At 33.3% G+C, this 15,699-nt stretch overlaps 1 protein-coding gene across 1 annotated transcript; it reads right to left on the bottom strand.

Moving 5' to 3' along the window:
- Positions 1 to 1,377: 1,377 nt before the first annotated feature.
- Positions 1,378 to 15,212, bottom strand: LOC128868823 (probable fatty acid-binding protein). Its single transcript, XM_054111361.1, has 3 exons — positions 15,033 to 15,212; positions 2,098 to 2,369; positions 1,378 to 2,020 (listed from the first exon to the last, which is right to left on the bottom strand). The coding sequence occupies exons 1-3, from the start codon at positions 15,103 to 15,105 to the stop codon at positions 1,970 to 1,972; spliced, it is 396 nt and encodes a 131-aa protein (XP_053967336.1). The 5' UTR covers positions 15,106 to 15,212; the 3' UTR covers positions 1,378 to 1,969.
- Positions 15,213 to 15,699: the final 487 nt, after the last annotated feature.

Here is a 15,699-nt window from a genome sequence, read left to right as displayed (position 1 = left end):
ACTTCGTAACAATTATTACAAATTATTTGCTTGATGAACAGACCTAATCTTTTGTTTAGAGAGAAAAATACCGAAGGTTAGGTTAGGTTAGATTTGGCAGCCGCATCGCACATAGAGACAACGATGCCACTTAGACCACGAGATGGGTCCGTTGTCAGCCGCAGGGGTTGGAACACATTTCCCTCTCCATATTGAACCATCCTGAGCTTTTGACAAAGCGTAAAAGGTTGTTGATACCTAAAGTGTATAGATTATCTATATTCGTTAAGAAGTAGGATTTTAAATATCGGTTCCTGCTTCTGACTAGAGCTGGGCATGTGCAAAAAAGGTGTTCAGTTGTTTCCAACTCCTCCTCATTTCTGCAGCTACGACAGAAATCATGCGTGTAAACGCCTAATCTCCTTCCATGATTTAATAAAGGTAAACTCGAATGACTAAGCCAAATCTTGATAGATTTAGACTTTGAAGAAATATTTTATTGAAAGGCCTTGGCCGGATATAAATTCGGAAGTAGGATTTTAAATAGCGGTTCCTGCTTCTGACTAGAGCTGGGCATGTGCAAAAAAGGTGTTGAATTGTTTCCAACTCCTCCTCATTTCTGCAGCTACGACAGAAATAATGCGTGTAAACGCCTAATCTTCTTGCTTGATTTTCTATGAGACGATGTTCTGTGAGGGCCAATACTAAATACCGAATATCAATTACAAATTATCTGTCAAAAAGCTTTTGCGTCAGATAATCAGTATTCTGTTCCATACAGTTAATGCAAGTTTTTTAGTAGGCTGGTTTCTTTGCATTTATTTGGTCTCTAAATTGTCAACTTTTATTTAAATTGCTCTAAATTCTCAATTTTTTTGTAGATTTTGGCATTTTAAGAACCAGATGCAAAAACAAAAAACATTGCTCTTGCTGTTTTTACTTTATTGCTTCGTATTGCTTCTACTTGTTCAAAGTGCCTAGGCTCAAGCTTAGGTAGTTTAAAGCTGAGCGAATTAAACTAATGTCAACCGCTAAACTTTTAAAACTTAGTTTAAAAATTCAGTGCAGATAAACTAGTTCTGAAAAATTGGCCCTTAAACTTGAATATCTAAATTTGGCGTGTAAAACTTGGTTAAACATTAACCATTAAAAATTAAGCCTAACTTTGCCTAAGCACAAATATAAGAAATGGAACTCGAATATCTATTTTTCCACTCCACACCACAGCTCCTGCTTAAAAACATCAATAATATGCTGTCATAAAAAAAAATTTCACCGGATCTTGTAAACATTCCGTAAATTCTTGAAGAATATCAAAAATGTTAGGAAAATCCTTAGTTGTGGCCATTTTTTTTTTGCTTGTTTTGTTTGCTTACAGGAAAATAAAAAGAAAGAAAATATTTTCAACGCCATTGTGCATTTTATTAAAGTTAATATAAATTCTACACTTTCTTTATTTTCATTAAGATGCACGAATATTCAATTTTATGTTTATTTAACTGAATGCAAAAAGTCACATTTGTTCTTATACCGGTTTTGTGCTTAAATATTTGTCAATGATAAAAATTTTAAATTAAATGTTAATATATTTAAATGCATTAGCGAAAATCCTCAATTCAACAATATTTATCATAGCATGTGTGAACATTTTGGTGCGCGTCGTTAATAATATTGAGAATTATTTCACTTTAATTAGCCGCCTAATCACATAAAAATAGTTAATTGTTACCTAATAACAACTTCATACTTTTAATTACATTATTTTATGCATTAATCAGCAAATAATCAGTCATAAACAAAATTGGGATATTCACAATCCAAAATATATATATATATATATGTATATGTAGTTATATAAAGAGCAATGTATGCTGTATGATAGTTAGTTTTTCAATCATTAGTTTATCGCAAGAAGTGGCATTTTTTATTTTAAATTACTTTAGCTTTTTGTTACTGTTGTTTTGAACTTCACATGTAGCGCACTGCGCATTTATACAGCCTTGTAGACTCTGACGGACTTCACGTCGTTGAGGGTGAGAGTCTATAAGAAAAAATTGGTATGATACATTTAATCAAAACTGCACGCGTATTTATAGAAAATAATTGTAGCAGACTTACAGTCACTAGCTCGGAGTCAGTGAATTCACGAATAATGGTCGATGGTTTGTCACCCTTCTGTTCTTGCACCAATTTGTTGCCATCCAGAGTGAAGACGCTCTTCACTTTGCGACCATCAAGTGTCTCTTCATCGAATTCCTCGCCCAGCTTGAAGTTGACCGTCGTTGTCTTGAAGGTTGAGGTAGTGGTGAAAGAGTAGTTATCACCATCCTTCTTCAGTTCAACGGTGGGGCTGACACTGTTACCCATTTTGCGTAGAACCATACCGACACCTGTAATGTACATACAACCAAAGTAGAACAAAATTAGCGACTATATTTAAAAATATTCAATTAGCATCGATTACAACGTGAGGTCGAGGTGTTATGATTTTAAAATACTCTGTTGTGGTTGCGGCAAAATATATGTATGTAAATTAAGCAAATAACATTGTATGCACATATGTACATATGCACACATAGGAGTACATAGTACTTATATGGTAATGGTGTTAATTGATATCAATCGCAAACTGCTTAAAGAAACTTTATTTAATTTGACATTGATTAATTCATTATTTCACACACAATGTTGCACGCACTTCTAGAAGTTTGATCCGACATATGTACATACATTAGGGTGCATCACTCTCCATACAAAAAAAAATTGGTACTATTTTTCCAACGAAATGCTAAAATATTTACGTTCTAAGACTTACCAAAATATTTCGGAAAAATATGGAGATTTCGGTGAGCTGGGCCGATTTGAAAATACTTTCATACAATCGAGGTATTTATAAATAAAATTTGTTTTTAAAAATATTATTTTCAAAAGTTTTTCAGTGAACTCAGATGATAAAAGAGGCTAAGCTTAAAAGGTCTACATAAGAATGTTTAAAAATTTTACTCCCGGAATTAAAATGAGATGTATCATGCATTTTTTTTTTATAAGAGGTTAAAGGTAAACTCGAATGACTAAGCCAAATCTTGATAGATTTAGACTTTGAAGAAATATTTTATTGAAAGGCCTTGGCCGGATATAAATTCGGGGCGCACCGAATAGAACCGACTCCCTTTTCATTTCTTAGAATAAAACATTCACGTCATAAATTCTTTTTTTGCATATATCAGCATACGTAAATTCCTCATTGATAAAACTTTTAAACATTTTTATGAAGGCCTTTTAAGTCTACACTCTTCTATCATCTGAGATGATTTATGGAAAAAATATTTTTAATTTTTTTATTGGGTGTGCAACTAAGTTTTAAAGGTTTTTTTTTCTTTTTCAAAAATTTATTGTTAAAAATTGGTACAACATATTTTATCCAAAATACTGTCCATCACTAGCTATCACTTTTTTCCACTTCTCTGGTAATGCATGGATTCCGTCCCAATAAAACTGCTCGCTTTTGGGGGCGAAGGACTCATCAAGCCAATTTTCGATACCTTCAACCGAAGTGAAATGCACTCCCGTAAGGGCATTCTGCATCGACCGGAACAAATGGTAATCTGATGGTGCAAGATCTGGGCTATAAGGCGGGTGGGGTAGAACTTCCCATCCGCTACCATCGAAATAGGTTTTGACCACTTGTGCGACATGCGGCCGAGCATTGTCATGATGAAAGATCAATGTCTCATATGTCTGGTCACCACTTTTGAATCGTCGGAACCAGTACTCGCAGGTTGAAATTGATGGAGCATTCTCACCGTAAGCCTCACACAGCATCCGATAACTTTCCGCTGCACTTTTCTTCAGATAGAAGCAAAATAGCAATGCTTCCCGCGAATGAAGTTTTGTAGGCACAAAAGCTGACATAGTCTTTGTATAAAAAAATTTTTTGTTTACACTTCGACGAAATGACACAAACTAAGAAACGACACTTAATGATGACGCTTTCACATGAAACTCGTTACACAAATACTCAGTACAATTTGACACTAGTATTACTATATGTTTTAAATCCTTTAAAACTTAGTTGCACACCCAACTTATTGTGTTTAAAAAAAACCCCTGATTCTAGGAGGTATTTTCAAATCAATTTAGCTAACGTAAATCGTAATTTTTTTCTAAAATATTTTTTTAGTAAAATATAATACATTTTAGAATACGCAATTTTTTTTTTTTGGTGAGGTACCCTAAATTACATATATATTGTATGTATGTATACTAAATATGAATACGATTGCATATAATTGTACAATATATTAAAAAATTAACCTAAAATTGGTTCCGTTAAAGTTCAAAGTAGCCAAAGAGACCAAGCCAAATTCAATTATATGCAATCAAAACGAATCAACACTAAAATATATGCATGATTTTGGAAGAAGGGAGGTCTTATTCACATAACCATAAATTTGTAAAGCTGTGTAGCATTTGGACAGGGAGGTATTCACATACATAGAATTATATTTAGTAGTATAAAGAAATTTATATGTTTTTGTTGCATTAAATGAGAAACAATTTAGCGTAAAGTGGTGCGGAATGTTCAATTAAATTGAAGTTGTATAGCCAAGCACATGAGTGCATCTTTGTATAGCGTACCCATATGTACACATGAAAGTACTAACATACAAATGTACATGAGTGGCATTTTCGATTGTGTCCAAACGAAGAAAAGTGTAACATTCCCCGTGAAAGTAGTTATTATATGTATTTAGAACTCTCAAAGTGCCATTGAATGTGATTCATACCTACATAGCGTATGTGTCTGTGTATGTTATATATGCATCGGATGTTTTTTTAGCTGCATGAGAATTATTGATATCGATATGTTTACTAATCTTTTTCCGATGTGCGATGATACAAATTTTCACCTCACGCAATATTTCAAAATTTTAAGACCATAAAATATGGGATGCTTTTTTAGCTGCATGAGAACTATCGATATCGATAACTATGATTTGACAGCTGAGCTTGGTAAACTATATTGACAGTTCTTTTCAGTGAGGTTTGGCAAGTCATCATGAATCGTTTAACGCCAGAACAACGCTTCCAAATTGTGAAAATTTCTTTGAAAAAAATAACTCTATTCGCAGAGCTCATAGAGCGAAGTGTTGAAAAATGCAATTGTTGGCGTTTGTCCTTCGATTACGTGGAAAATTTTACTTAAGGGTCTTGGCTTACTTGCCTATAGAATACAGGTCATGCAAGAATTGAAGCCAAATGGTCATCGTTTGCGTAGCATTTTTGCTGACGGAGCTCATTTCGATTCATTATTCCGATTTATTGGAAAAAGTTGTCAAAAATTGGACTAATCGAATGAATCATGTAACTCGTTTGTAGCCGCGACGAAATTAAAAAAAATAAATTTCATGAAATCATCTACCGGATTATTATAAAAACATTCATAACTACAATATTTCTGTGTTGTATTGTCACTTTAAGTTCTCAACGTCTTAAAACACCACCCAATATTTGTTAGATGTTTGGTCAAGCTTCTCCTCCAATTTTTGGTGCACGTTGTTGTCATGTTGTACTCCACAATGGAGCCAATGTCATTGACTCTAATTATTTATTTATTTAAAAGTACTCTACTTGCATTGTAGAAAAAGTTATTTCTCACATTTTCGGTATCAAAAGCAGGGATTGTCATATTTGATATGTATGCAAAAAAGCTATATTTAAACCCAGCTCGAGTGAAAGGTAAAATATTTACTTGAATTTAACAGATGACTAAATTCAACTTTGGCTCAGGGGCATAAGTAAAGGGTATTTAAAAAGTGACGCCTAGATGTCAGCGGTGAAAAATTTCTAGGCGGTTCTTTTTTTTTTGTTTGACATTTGGCAAGTAGATAGATTTACAATTTCACACGATAAATCAACGCGCTGAAATTATTGAAACTTATTATGAAAATGGTCGACCTTTAAGAACAAAATATCGCAAAATTCGTGATTTTTTTGGTGGAAATAATCGTTCGAATGAATCAACAATTCACAGATTGGTGTCAAAATTTCAAGAAACTGGTTCTGCCGAGGATAGGAAAAGGACTGGTAGACCAAAAACTGGATGTTCTGTTGAAAATATTACTGTTGTAGCGCAAAATGTTGCTGAACAATCGTCAACATCGACATCTTGACGTTCGCAACAATTAGGCATTCACGAATCAACTGTTTGGCTAATTTATTTTTTACAATTTGAATGATGCCATTATTCTCATATAATAATAGTGTTTTGAATAAAAATAGTGAATCCTGAAAGAATCTAAATTTTTAATTGTTTTATTTTAAAACAACATCTAGGCGCCTCTTTTAAAAGTTATAAAGGGCACAGCAATGCTTTCACACAATATATATCTGAGTAATTAGATAAGTGCATGTGAACCTTGCAGGAAAATGAAAAGGTTGCAAATGAATACCAATCTGGTAGATGCGAAACTGGCCACTCACAGTTTTCCTCTTTTCGCAACAGTCAGCTATAGAAATTCCCACACTTGTATTAGAACGATTATTTATTTTCGAAAATTACTTTTCCATACTAGTTCTGTTTTTCCGACAGGGTGTTTCATATAAAGTTTACCCCCATACATATGCAGGGCATACACATTTGTTGAATTTAAATTTGCGTACCAGCATCCATATCATTTGACGACAGACGTCTAATTGACTGTCTGCGGTTTCCAAGTCATCTAAAAAATATGGAAATGCACTTCGCAGAAAATATTATAGTTGTATGAGTGTATGTGCAAGTTATATATGTATGCCTACAATATAAAAAAGCAAATGTGCAATCAAGCAAGATAACAAAAATGTAATAATTCACTTGTTCAAGCGTAGTTAAAAATTTAGAGAGCATTTTACAAACTCGTTGATGCATATATATTATATATTATATATGTATGTATACCGAATAATAAAATATTGGCTTAGGTATGTTGGTGTACAGGTTTATATAAGTATAAGTACCTTCTTTATTTTTTAGATGTACGTATGTATTTCCTAAAGTTGGCTCACTTTTAAATAATTAAAGCGCCCGAGCCAGGTTTACGAGCAGGAAGTGTAATATTTGGCTAGTCCGCCACAACTTGACACTATCACATCATTCCATCTGTTCTCATATTCCCAGTAGCGAATGTTCTCAAAATCTATTAACCAACACTGACATACACCGAGCTATTGGTGTATTTACACCTGAAGAAATAATCGAGAAAATGATGATAGATGAAGAAAATGGAATGCCGTCGCAAATTTCGAGGAGGATATTATCTGAAAAAAGAAGCGTGAAATGGAAACTTATGCTGAAGATCATTAAGCATAGGTTTCTGTAAACAGGCGATCCTGGACGCAGGGTGAGTAAGTAAGTGTCCTTCTTAGGACGTCGTCTGGTCCTCTACCTCGAACAATACGGGAGCAGTCCCGGGGTGGAGGGAAAAAAGAGAAGAGGAGGGATACTTTTAGTGGAATACAACACTGACTTGGCAATAAGAAAATCAATTATTTTACTGGTTATTTTCAATTAGTCGAATATACATAGTTCCTGTCCATTGAACCATACGAACCTCAACCTAACTGGCAGAAAAATGTGGTGATACTTGTGTACTTAAGACGGCATCCCAGACAACTACCAACCATTGCGGTCAAGCAAACAGACCACCTGCTTGGAAAAAGGCTCAACTTCAGTTCGGTGGATGTACAAGACTTATGTCCTATAAATCTAACCTAGTTCAAATCTTCTCAAATCACAGACATCCATCAATCATGTAAGCAAACATCTCTCAAACGGTAATTAAGAAAATAACACCGCACACATTTTTGCAGAGGAGCTGCTAAACGATTTTGGTATCGAGCTAAAATCAGCAATTATCAAAGGCCCCGTTACAGGGGCATTGTTGTATTGACGAATTCATCTGCGGTCTTTCGAAAAGCAGGCTTCCTCTGTATTAGGCTTCCTCTCTAGACTGTACTTTCATATGCATACGAGTATGTATATAGAGCATACGTAATAGGGAAGGTGGTCAAACATGCACTCGTAAACAAAACCCTGTGCACAGTGAATAAAACCTACTTCACCAAAAAGCTTAAATACTATACATATGTATGTACATTTATATAACACATCGAAACTCGGAGATGAAGCAAATTAAGAAATACAACAAATTGTAAGGCATTCTGTCGCCAATGCACATTCCATGTACATAAGTACATACATATGTCAATGCTAACAAGCAGATAATTTATTAAATAAATTAAATTGAACTCGCGTGATATGCCGATGCCCTCTACCTTTGGGCAATGAATGATCATTTGCTCAGGCTATTTTGGACTCACACGACAGTTTACGAGCATGAATAAGAATTTATCTGGAGGCTCGACATGCACTTGAGAAAAATGCTCAAAAGCTAAAATTGACAATGACTTAATGAATATGGCGTGATGTACTCGTATGAATGGGGCACTACACTAAGGGCATGGGCGAGGGAAAAAAATTAATATTGAATTTAAATACGATTATGCAAATGTAAGTGCATATACTCGGTTATATACACTGGTAAGGCTGAAAAATAAGGTTTTTTTTTGAGATTTTTTTACAAAGAACGATTTTATTAAACAAATAAAATTTTTAATTATTCAAATAATGTCTACTTTAAAGTTAATTATAGCACGAAAAGAGTCCTCCAGAAAAAAGCGTTCGGTGGTGGACAAAATATCTTCGTTTTGGATTATCTGATATCGAAAAACCAATTGAATCTTTTTTGTGGATAGATAAAGCTAGGTATTAATCGAAGGAATAGTCAAAAATTTAATTATTGATAAAATGGCGGCTATAGGAAAAAAAATCGTATTTTCTACAAAAATTTTCGCGAAGAATTGCCAAAAAAAAAATTGAAAAAATCATCAGAACTCTTATTCTTTCGATTAATACCTGGAGAATATATATCTGAGAAGGTTGTGTTGAAATTTAAAGGCGATCGGCGTTTTACATAGGGTAAAAATTCTCTGACACGCCTTTTCAAATTTGCGTGTAACTTCGAAAATATTCACCGGAACGATATTAAAATTTCTGTGTGCATTCTTAAATATACATATGTATGTACATGAGGAAAATAAAATAAAAACAAAATCGATTTTTTGAAAATTTTAACTGTATATAACAATATATAAACAAAAGTTGTTCGTGATCGTCAATTCTGAGTGGTACGCAACCATTTGATTGTTAGACTTTTTCGGAGAATTAAGGAAAACCAGCCGCTGAAGATGAACCATCACCATTCACCAAGACAATGTTTTTCAGTTTCCACGACAGTCGGTTCTACGTTACCGAAACGACCCGGATTTTTATCCGGCCAAGAACTGTCACTCCAGCAGCATTCCCCGTATGTAGGTAGGGGGAATGTTTATGCTGCTACAACAACAACAACAACAACAACAACAATGTTTTTCAACGCCTGAAGAAGCTGTTGAAGCCAATAAACATTTTGGAGGTATCCAATTCTGAGTGGCACAACTGCTTTAAAAATTAATACAAGCGAATACAGGAGTGTATTAACTTCTAAGGATATTATTTTGGAAAACAGTAATGCTATTTTCGTTAATATTTTACTGTGTTTTCAGTATTGTGCGCAAAATGTAAAAGGCAGCCCTTGTATATATCGTCCCCTTAGTATTAAAATAGCCTATACATTTTTTGATGTTTTGAGAAAATGAATTTCAAACTTTTTGTCGAAAGTAGCTCTCACTCAAATCTCGTTATGTCTGTAAATATTTATTATTTTTTGACTGACGTTTTGACCCACTTTGTAGAACTAGAATTTGACAAAATTTTGACCACATATAAAATCGACGATGGAGAATCCAAAAATTCAATAAAAAAATAATAGCCTATCAGCACATAGGCTATTGTTATACTAAGGGGACGATATGTAGTTTAAAGAATTTAGGTAGGTTGGGTATATTCAGCTATTTCCAGACAGCCAAACGACCAATTTAAGTGTGGCATGTCAACAACTAAAAGAATTAAAGCTTTGTTAGGAATTGATTTCGATCTACCATTTCTAACAATATTTTCGAAATTCTTACTGATGACGATCATCAGAAGTCATATCCACGACAGTTGAACCGTTGAAAAATAACTCTTATAGACAGCAAAAAAACATTTCGAAATTTCTACAAATTACAACAGTATTTCTGTTTTTTATTATTATTTTAAGTTCTCAAGCTCTTAAAAAAACCCGATCTTTAAAGTTTAATTTCTCGTAGCTTAACGCTAATTCATAATTCATACAAAAAAAAACTTAACTGCTTATTAAATTATTCTTCATTTATACTGATTATAATTTTAAACACAGTTGTTATTCGAAAAGTCACAACAAAGAAGCAATTACTGGTCGATTATGCATTTCATATATACATATGTAATTTAATAAATTGAATAAAGCAAATATCGTTTTACTCAATAATATAATATTTACAGAACATACATTTGAGTCCATTTGTCATAAAAACGAAAAAGGAAAAGTTTAAGATAATAAACTGTATTATCGCGTGAAAGACTACAAACAACGAGGGGGCAAGTTCCACTTTGCAAGATTATCGATGAGAGGCAAATAAAAAATATCAACAACTCTCCAGACTAATTGGTTTATCAGTATGGAAGTTAATTATGCATATTTATGTATGTACGTTGTATGTTTTTATCTTTGGATGTCTTTAGTAAAAACAAATGTCTAATTTTGCACTTTGCTTTGCCCTTATAATTAGCGGTGGGTAATATTAGTGCGATAAATTACCTTTCGCCCAGTTTTGTTTAACAATCAAAAAGCAATATAACAAATTGAAATGCAGAACGAAGTCGAAAAGTCAACTTAACGCAGGTGATAAGCACAAGTTTTTTGTTTCCGTTTTTCTTTTTTTAGCAATAAATCAACACCAATTGCTTTCACTACAAAATAAAGCAACACATGAATAGCGGCATATAAATAATGGAACACATTGTGCATGCGAACTACATACATGCATATGTATGTGTATGTGTACATATAAAATATTGAAACAGATTCTATTTTTGTAAATATGCACATATCACATATGCATACATACATACATATGAGGGTAAGACTATCAGAACACCAGGCTACTCTCCAGCTCAATTGCTGATAAGTATCCCGATTTCACGTTTCGCTAGGAAAAAATTTGAGTAAACCGCTTTGCGAGAAAAATAAATCCACACGTATACAAATGTATATGTTAACATACCAACAATCAACAAGAATATTGAATTAAATAATTTTATAAATAAACAATAGGCAATGTGTTGACGTTTGTGGTGAATTTGTCGCAACCAATAAAAAGCAACACAAAAACAAAATATACGAATGCATCCAATTTCAAGAACAGCACTCATAGTCATTCAAAATTATGAAACTAATTGTTGGCCACATTTTCTTAGGCATTTCGAACTTTATCTATATGCAATCAGTAAAATGAAAACGGACCTACTAAGTGTCCGCCAGCGTCAACACCAAATATATGGCATATAAAAGAAATATCTGCATGTGTGGACCATGACCTCTGCAACACTGTCAAAATGGCAATGAAAACAAAATGTATGTAAATATAAAACGACAAAGAAATTTTTTGAAAAACTAAAGAATATGTACAATTGTACCAATGCCAATATCTTCGACATACGTTTTTGTATTCACGCATAAATTAATATTTGAAAAATGTAAGCCTCATTGATGCACGTAATGCACAAATTATATAAATTTTATGGGCATTGTTAACTGACCCTCCAATTAAGTGCTTATCACAAAAAGATATTTAACAACTGCGCAAGATATCACAATCATAAAATTTCACTGACTAATTTTTCGGTAATAAAAGCAATGTTGTATTGGCAAGCCGAAGACAGAAAGGTTTCATTTGTAAAGTAAATCCACTTATACTTCAGCTTATCTGGGTATCATTTAAAAAGCAATAAAATAATTATTGATTAAAATTACTACTATAAGGTCCTGCTCGATTCTCACTTCGAGTATTTTAAAAAGTCTTACGAATGATGACGCCTGTCTATCCCGAACGGAATTTTTTAGAAACTTTTCGAATGCAAGCAGGTGCTGGAAGGTTTTTCGTTCTTAGCTACAAAATATGCCTAGTGAAAACAAAAATTTTAAGTTTTTAGACCAATCTTAATTGTAAAGATCGTGAATAATTTTTTGTAATTCATAAGAAGCTTGAATTTTACAATGAAAATGTAATTTATTTAACTATAAAAATATAAACATAATAAATGGAATTTAATCATTAAGAGATAAAAGTTAGAAGCATTTTCTTGATGACTTTCGATTTACTAGGTTTTTAAACAATTTCGTAGCTAGGAAGTATAGAATGCTACGAGTATAGAATGCAGCGGGCAAGGCTGCAAAGAAGGCAAGTTGTCAAAGCAGCGCACTTACCGATGTGATTTGATTTTCCAGTATTTGAGAGAAAAGGCAAGGTTCAGTAGACAGACTTAGTAAATTTATTTTGTTTTTCATTGTAAATTTCAGCGACAAACAACTCTCTGCCAAGTTCAAAAAATGTATAATTATTTGCACATTTTTACATACATCTATAGCAATATTAATATGACGAATGACTAAAAACAGTTCAAGAAGTCACTGAGGCAGAAAATATTTGGTAATGTTATTTTGATAGAGGTAGACCTTTGGGTTCATGAGTTATTAAAATTAAAGGTCAGTACTACGTAAATAATTCAGCAAAACTTAAAAAAATAATTGTTACTTTCCATACAAACAGATTTCAATACAGAAGGTGGCGTCTTCCCAAAACCGTTACTTAATTTTTCGCGATTTTGACAAGTGTGACATCAGGTATCTTAATAATACAAAACAAACTAACAATTATTCTATCACTCTTGCTTTCCATATAAGTTAAAAAATATGCAAAAAAATCTTTATTCATTGAAGTATTTTGTACAGTTTCTTCTGTAAGTAAAAATTTCAAATTTCTGATGTATTATGAAGAGGTATTTACTTTTTTATATGTGTATTCAAATTGTTGCGCATTTCCGAAAGAAATTGGGCAATCAGCAAGCACAAATATTGTACCGTTAAGTTTGAAGTTTAAGATACTATAATCACAGAAGTACTTCGCTTATTGTGTTTGAAACTGATATATATAAAAAAAAAATCAGCACCAAAAAAGCGACATATTCGTCAACGCCAGTAAAAAAAAAACAGGTTTTGAGTTTTGGATAACTGTAATCTTTAGTGACGAAGGCAAGTACCACATTTTCTTATCGGATAGTCGTTGTAGCAGTATGAACATTCTACATACATGTACAGGGAATGCTACTTAAGTAAAAATCATATAAAACCTGGTCGTTCCGGTAATGTGGAACCGACTGTCGTGGGAACGAATCGGATAGTCGTCGTATGGTACGGCAGCTCACTGGGTTGGAAAACTACTTCTTATAGATGGCACGATGGATATACGGCACCTTTGTCTGTTCGTTCTCATGGAAAATTTCCAGACAAGAAAAAATAAGTATGGCAAGGAACGAGTCTTTATTTCAACACGACAACGATCCCAAACATACAGCTTATACATTAAAATGTGAAAACTTTTCAACATAAAGCATTGGCAGACACCTCCTCAAAGAGCTGACATACATAGACTCTATAAAAAATCTTTGGGTCTATGAGAATAAAGTGCGCGAACCCAAAATTTCATTAAAAAGTGACCGTTAGCCTGTTTTGCTCGAGGAATGGGAAAAATACCTGCCGAATTTCGTTGATGTCATACGGAATATTAAATAGCATGTGCATATATTTATACACCAATCTAGTCTAAAACAAAATACTTTTCGCAGCAATTAATTCTTTTTTTACGTATTATTAAGTTTATATGAATAAATAATTATTATTTCAAAGTTTTCTTTGAAATGTTTACGTAGTATTAAGATTTAATTAAACTTGTAAAAAATGTATAAATAAATTATAAACAAGTACAGGAATTTAAAGTTTACCTATTCATGCTCACATGCAAAATACTTACATACATATGTATGTATGTGAGCCACTGTATGTACATATTTACCTACTTTGCTTTAGCAATTGCCTACTTCCCGAGTATTTTTATCTTTTCAACTAAAAAAAACTTTAGGGTAAAAGTTCAATTTGCTTTTAAATAAACTTTGGACCTTCCCAGCCACTGCACTCACCGTCAGCTATCTATTACATACACAAATGCATAAGTATACATGCAGATAAAGTATTTTTTATTATCGCCTTCAATATTTTTTGTTTCGTAAGCTTGTTTTCGTTTATTTATTTATTTTTTTTTTTACCGGTCGAATTTGTTTTGCAGTATTTCGCAATTAGAAGCGAAAAAACCGGTTTAGTAAAGTACTAAGCAAAAGCCGGCTGTTGGCTGTACCAATAAAAAAGCACAAGGAAAGGAAGCTGTAAAAATTCTGATTCACACAGCTGTAAAAGCCGTGTGAACTCCAACAATATTGCTGTGACCGTTGAAAAAGAAGCGAATCGTCAGAAATTCTGAACGAAACGAAAAAATCGATTGCTGGCTGGCTCTTTGACGGCACTGCGGTAAATTTGACTGCATCCTTATATATGTATGTATGTATGTACCGTACATATTATATACACATACATACGTACATATATGCATACCAACTTCTTGGCGGCCTGCAGCGTAAATGAAAACCACGCCTCCGCTGTTTAAACAAGAAATAAGGTGGCTGAATCACGCAAATATTCCAGTATGTGCATTCTAAACTAAACCGCCACTGCAGTGTTGGTCGACATGCCCCCTTTAATTTTTTTATTCAAAATTTCAAATCCAATTGAAATTGACTAGTAATTATGTCCGTTAATAATTACACCGCGTTTCTAAAGTCGTGGTTACCGACATTCTCCCACAGTAACTTAGCTCATACTCCACATTCATTTTAACGGTATAAAATAATACTATAGCTCAAAATATAAAAAAAAACGTACCCAATTCCTTCATGTATTCGTCGAAGTTTTCACTCTTTTCTAACTTGTATTTCTTTCCTTCCCAGACAGCCATTTTTACTAATGATTTATTTAGCGTTTACTTTAAAATTGAAAACTTGGAAAAATTAAGCACACACGCGATACTATAGAGCGACACTTGATGACAGACCTCGGCGCAAATGGGCCATGCTTTTATAGCAGACAACAGCAGCTGGTTGTTTCCAAACGGCAACCACGGGCAGTTGAAGCAGCAACAACAACCACTACCGGCGCCCATTTGATAATGACAGCGATGCCACTGCGCCATATTATGGTAAATTAGTAGAGGAATAAGTGAGTAAACATGTTTGGAAATTTTCCAATGCGAATCGATGCAAGGTGATATCGGCCAAACATCTGATTTTTTTCTTACGATTGGGTATTTTGAAAGTCAAAGTCGCCTGCTTCATAGTTTGCTAAAAGGCAACTGAGTTTGTTTTAAGAAAATTGTATTATAAACACATTATAAAAAATATAGTTTATGTAGTCAAGCTAAATATTCCATTCTATTGACTATAAACTATAATTTCAAAATCGCGCAAGGGCAGAAAAAATAAATTTGTTTGCTTAAAAAGTTCAATCACATGCTCCCAAATCATATGTTTTCGTTATGGATAATTTTTGTTGG

The sequence above is a fragment of the Anastrepha ludens genome, chromosome 2 (assembly GCF_028408465.1).
Source record: "Anastrepha ludens isolate Willacy chromosome 2, idAnaLude1.1, whole genome shotgun sequence".
In the NCBI taxonomy this organism is placed as follows: Eukaryota; Metazoa; Arthropoda; class Insecta; order Diptera; family Tephritidae; genus Anastrepha; species Anastrepha ludens.
The sequence above is the reverse complement of the archived record's forward strand: the minus strand, read 5'-3'. Positions and strand labels throughout refer to the sequence as shown.

What these genes read in the sequence shown, in the direction of transcription:
- LOC128868823 (XM_054111361.1), bottom strand. Translation starts at nt 15,105, where the DNA reads ATGGCTGTCTGGGAAGGAAAGAAATACAAGTTAGAAAAGAGTGAAAAC. An exon ending in CGAATACATGAAGGAATTGG is followed by an intron (nt 2,370 to 15,032) that starts GTACGTTTTTTT and finishes TGTACATTACAG; the next exon opens with GTGTCGGTATGGTTCTACGC. An exon ending in CTGACTCCGAGCTAGTGACT is followed by an intron (nt 2,021 to 2,097) that starts GTAAGTCTGCTA and finishes TTTTTCTTATAG; the next exon opens with ACTCTCACCCTCAACGACGT.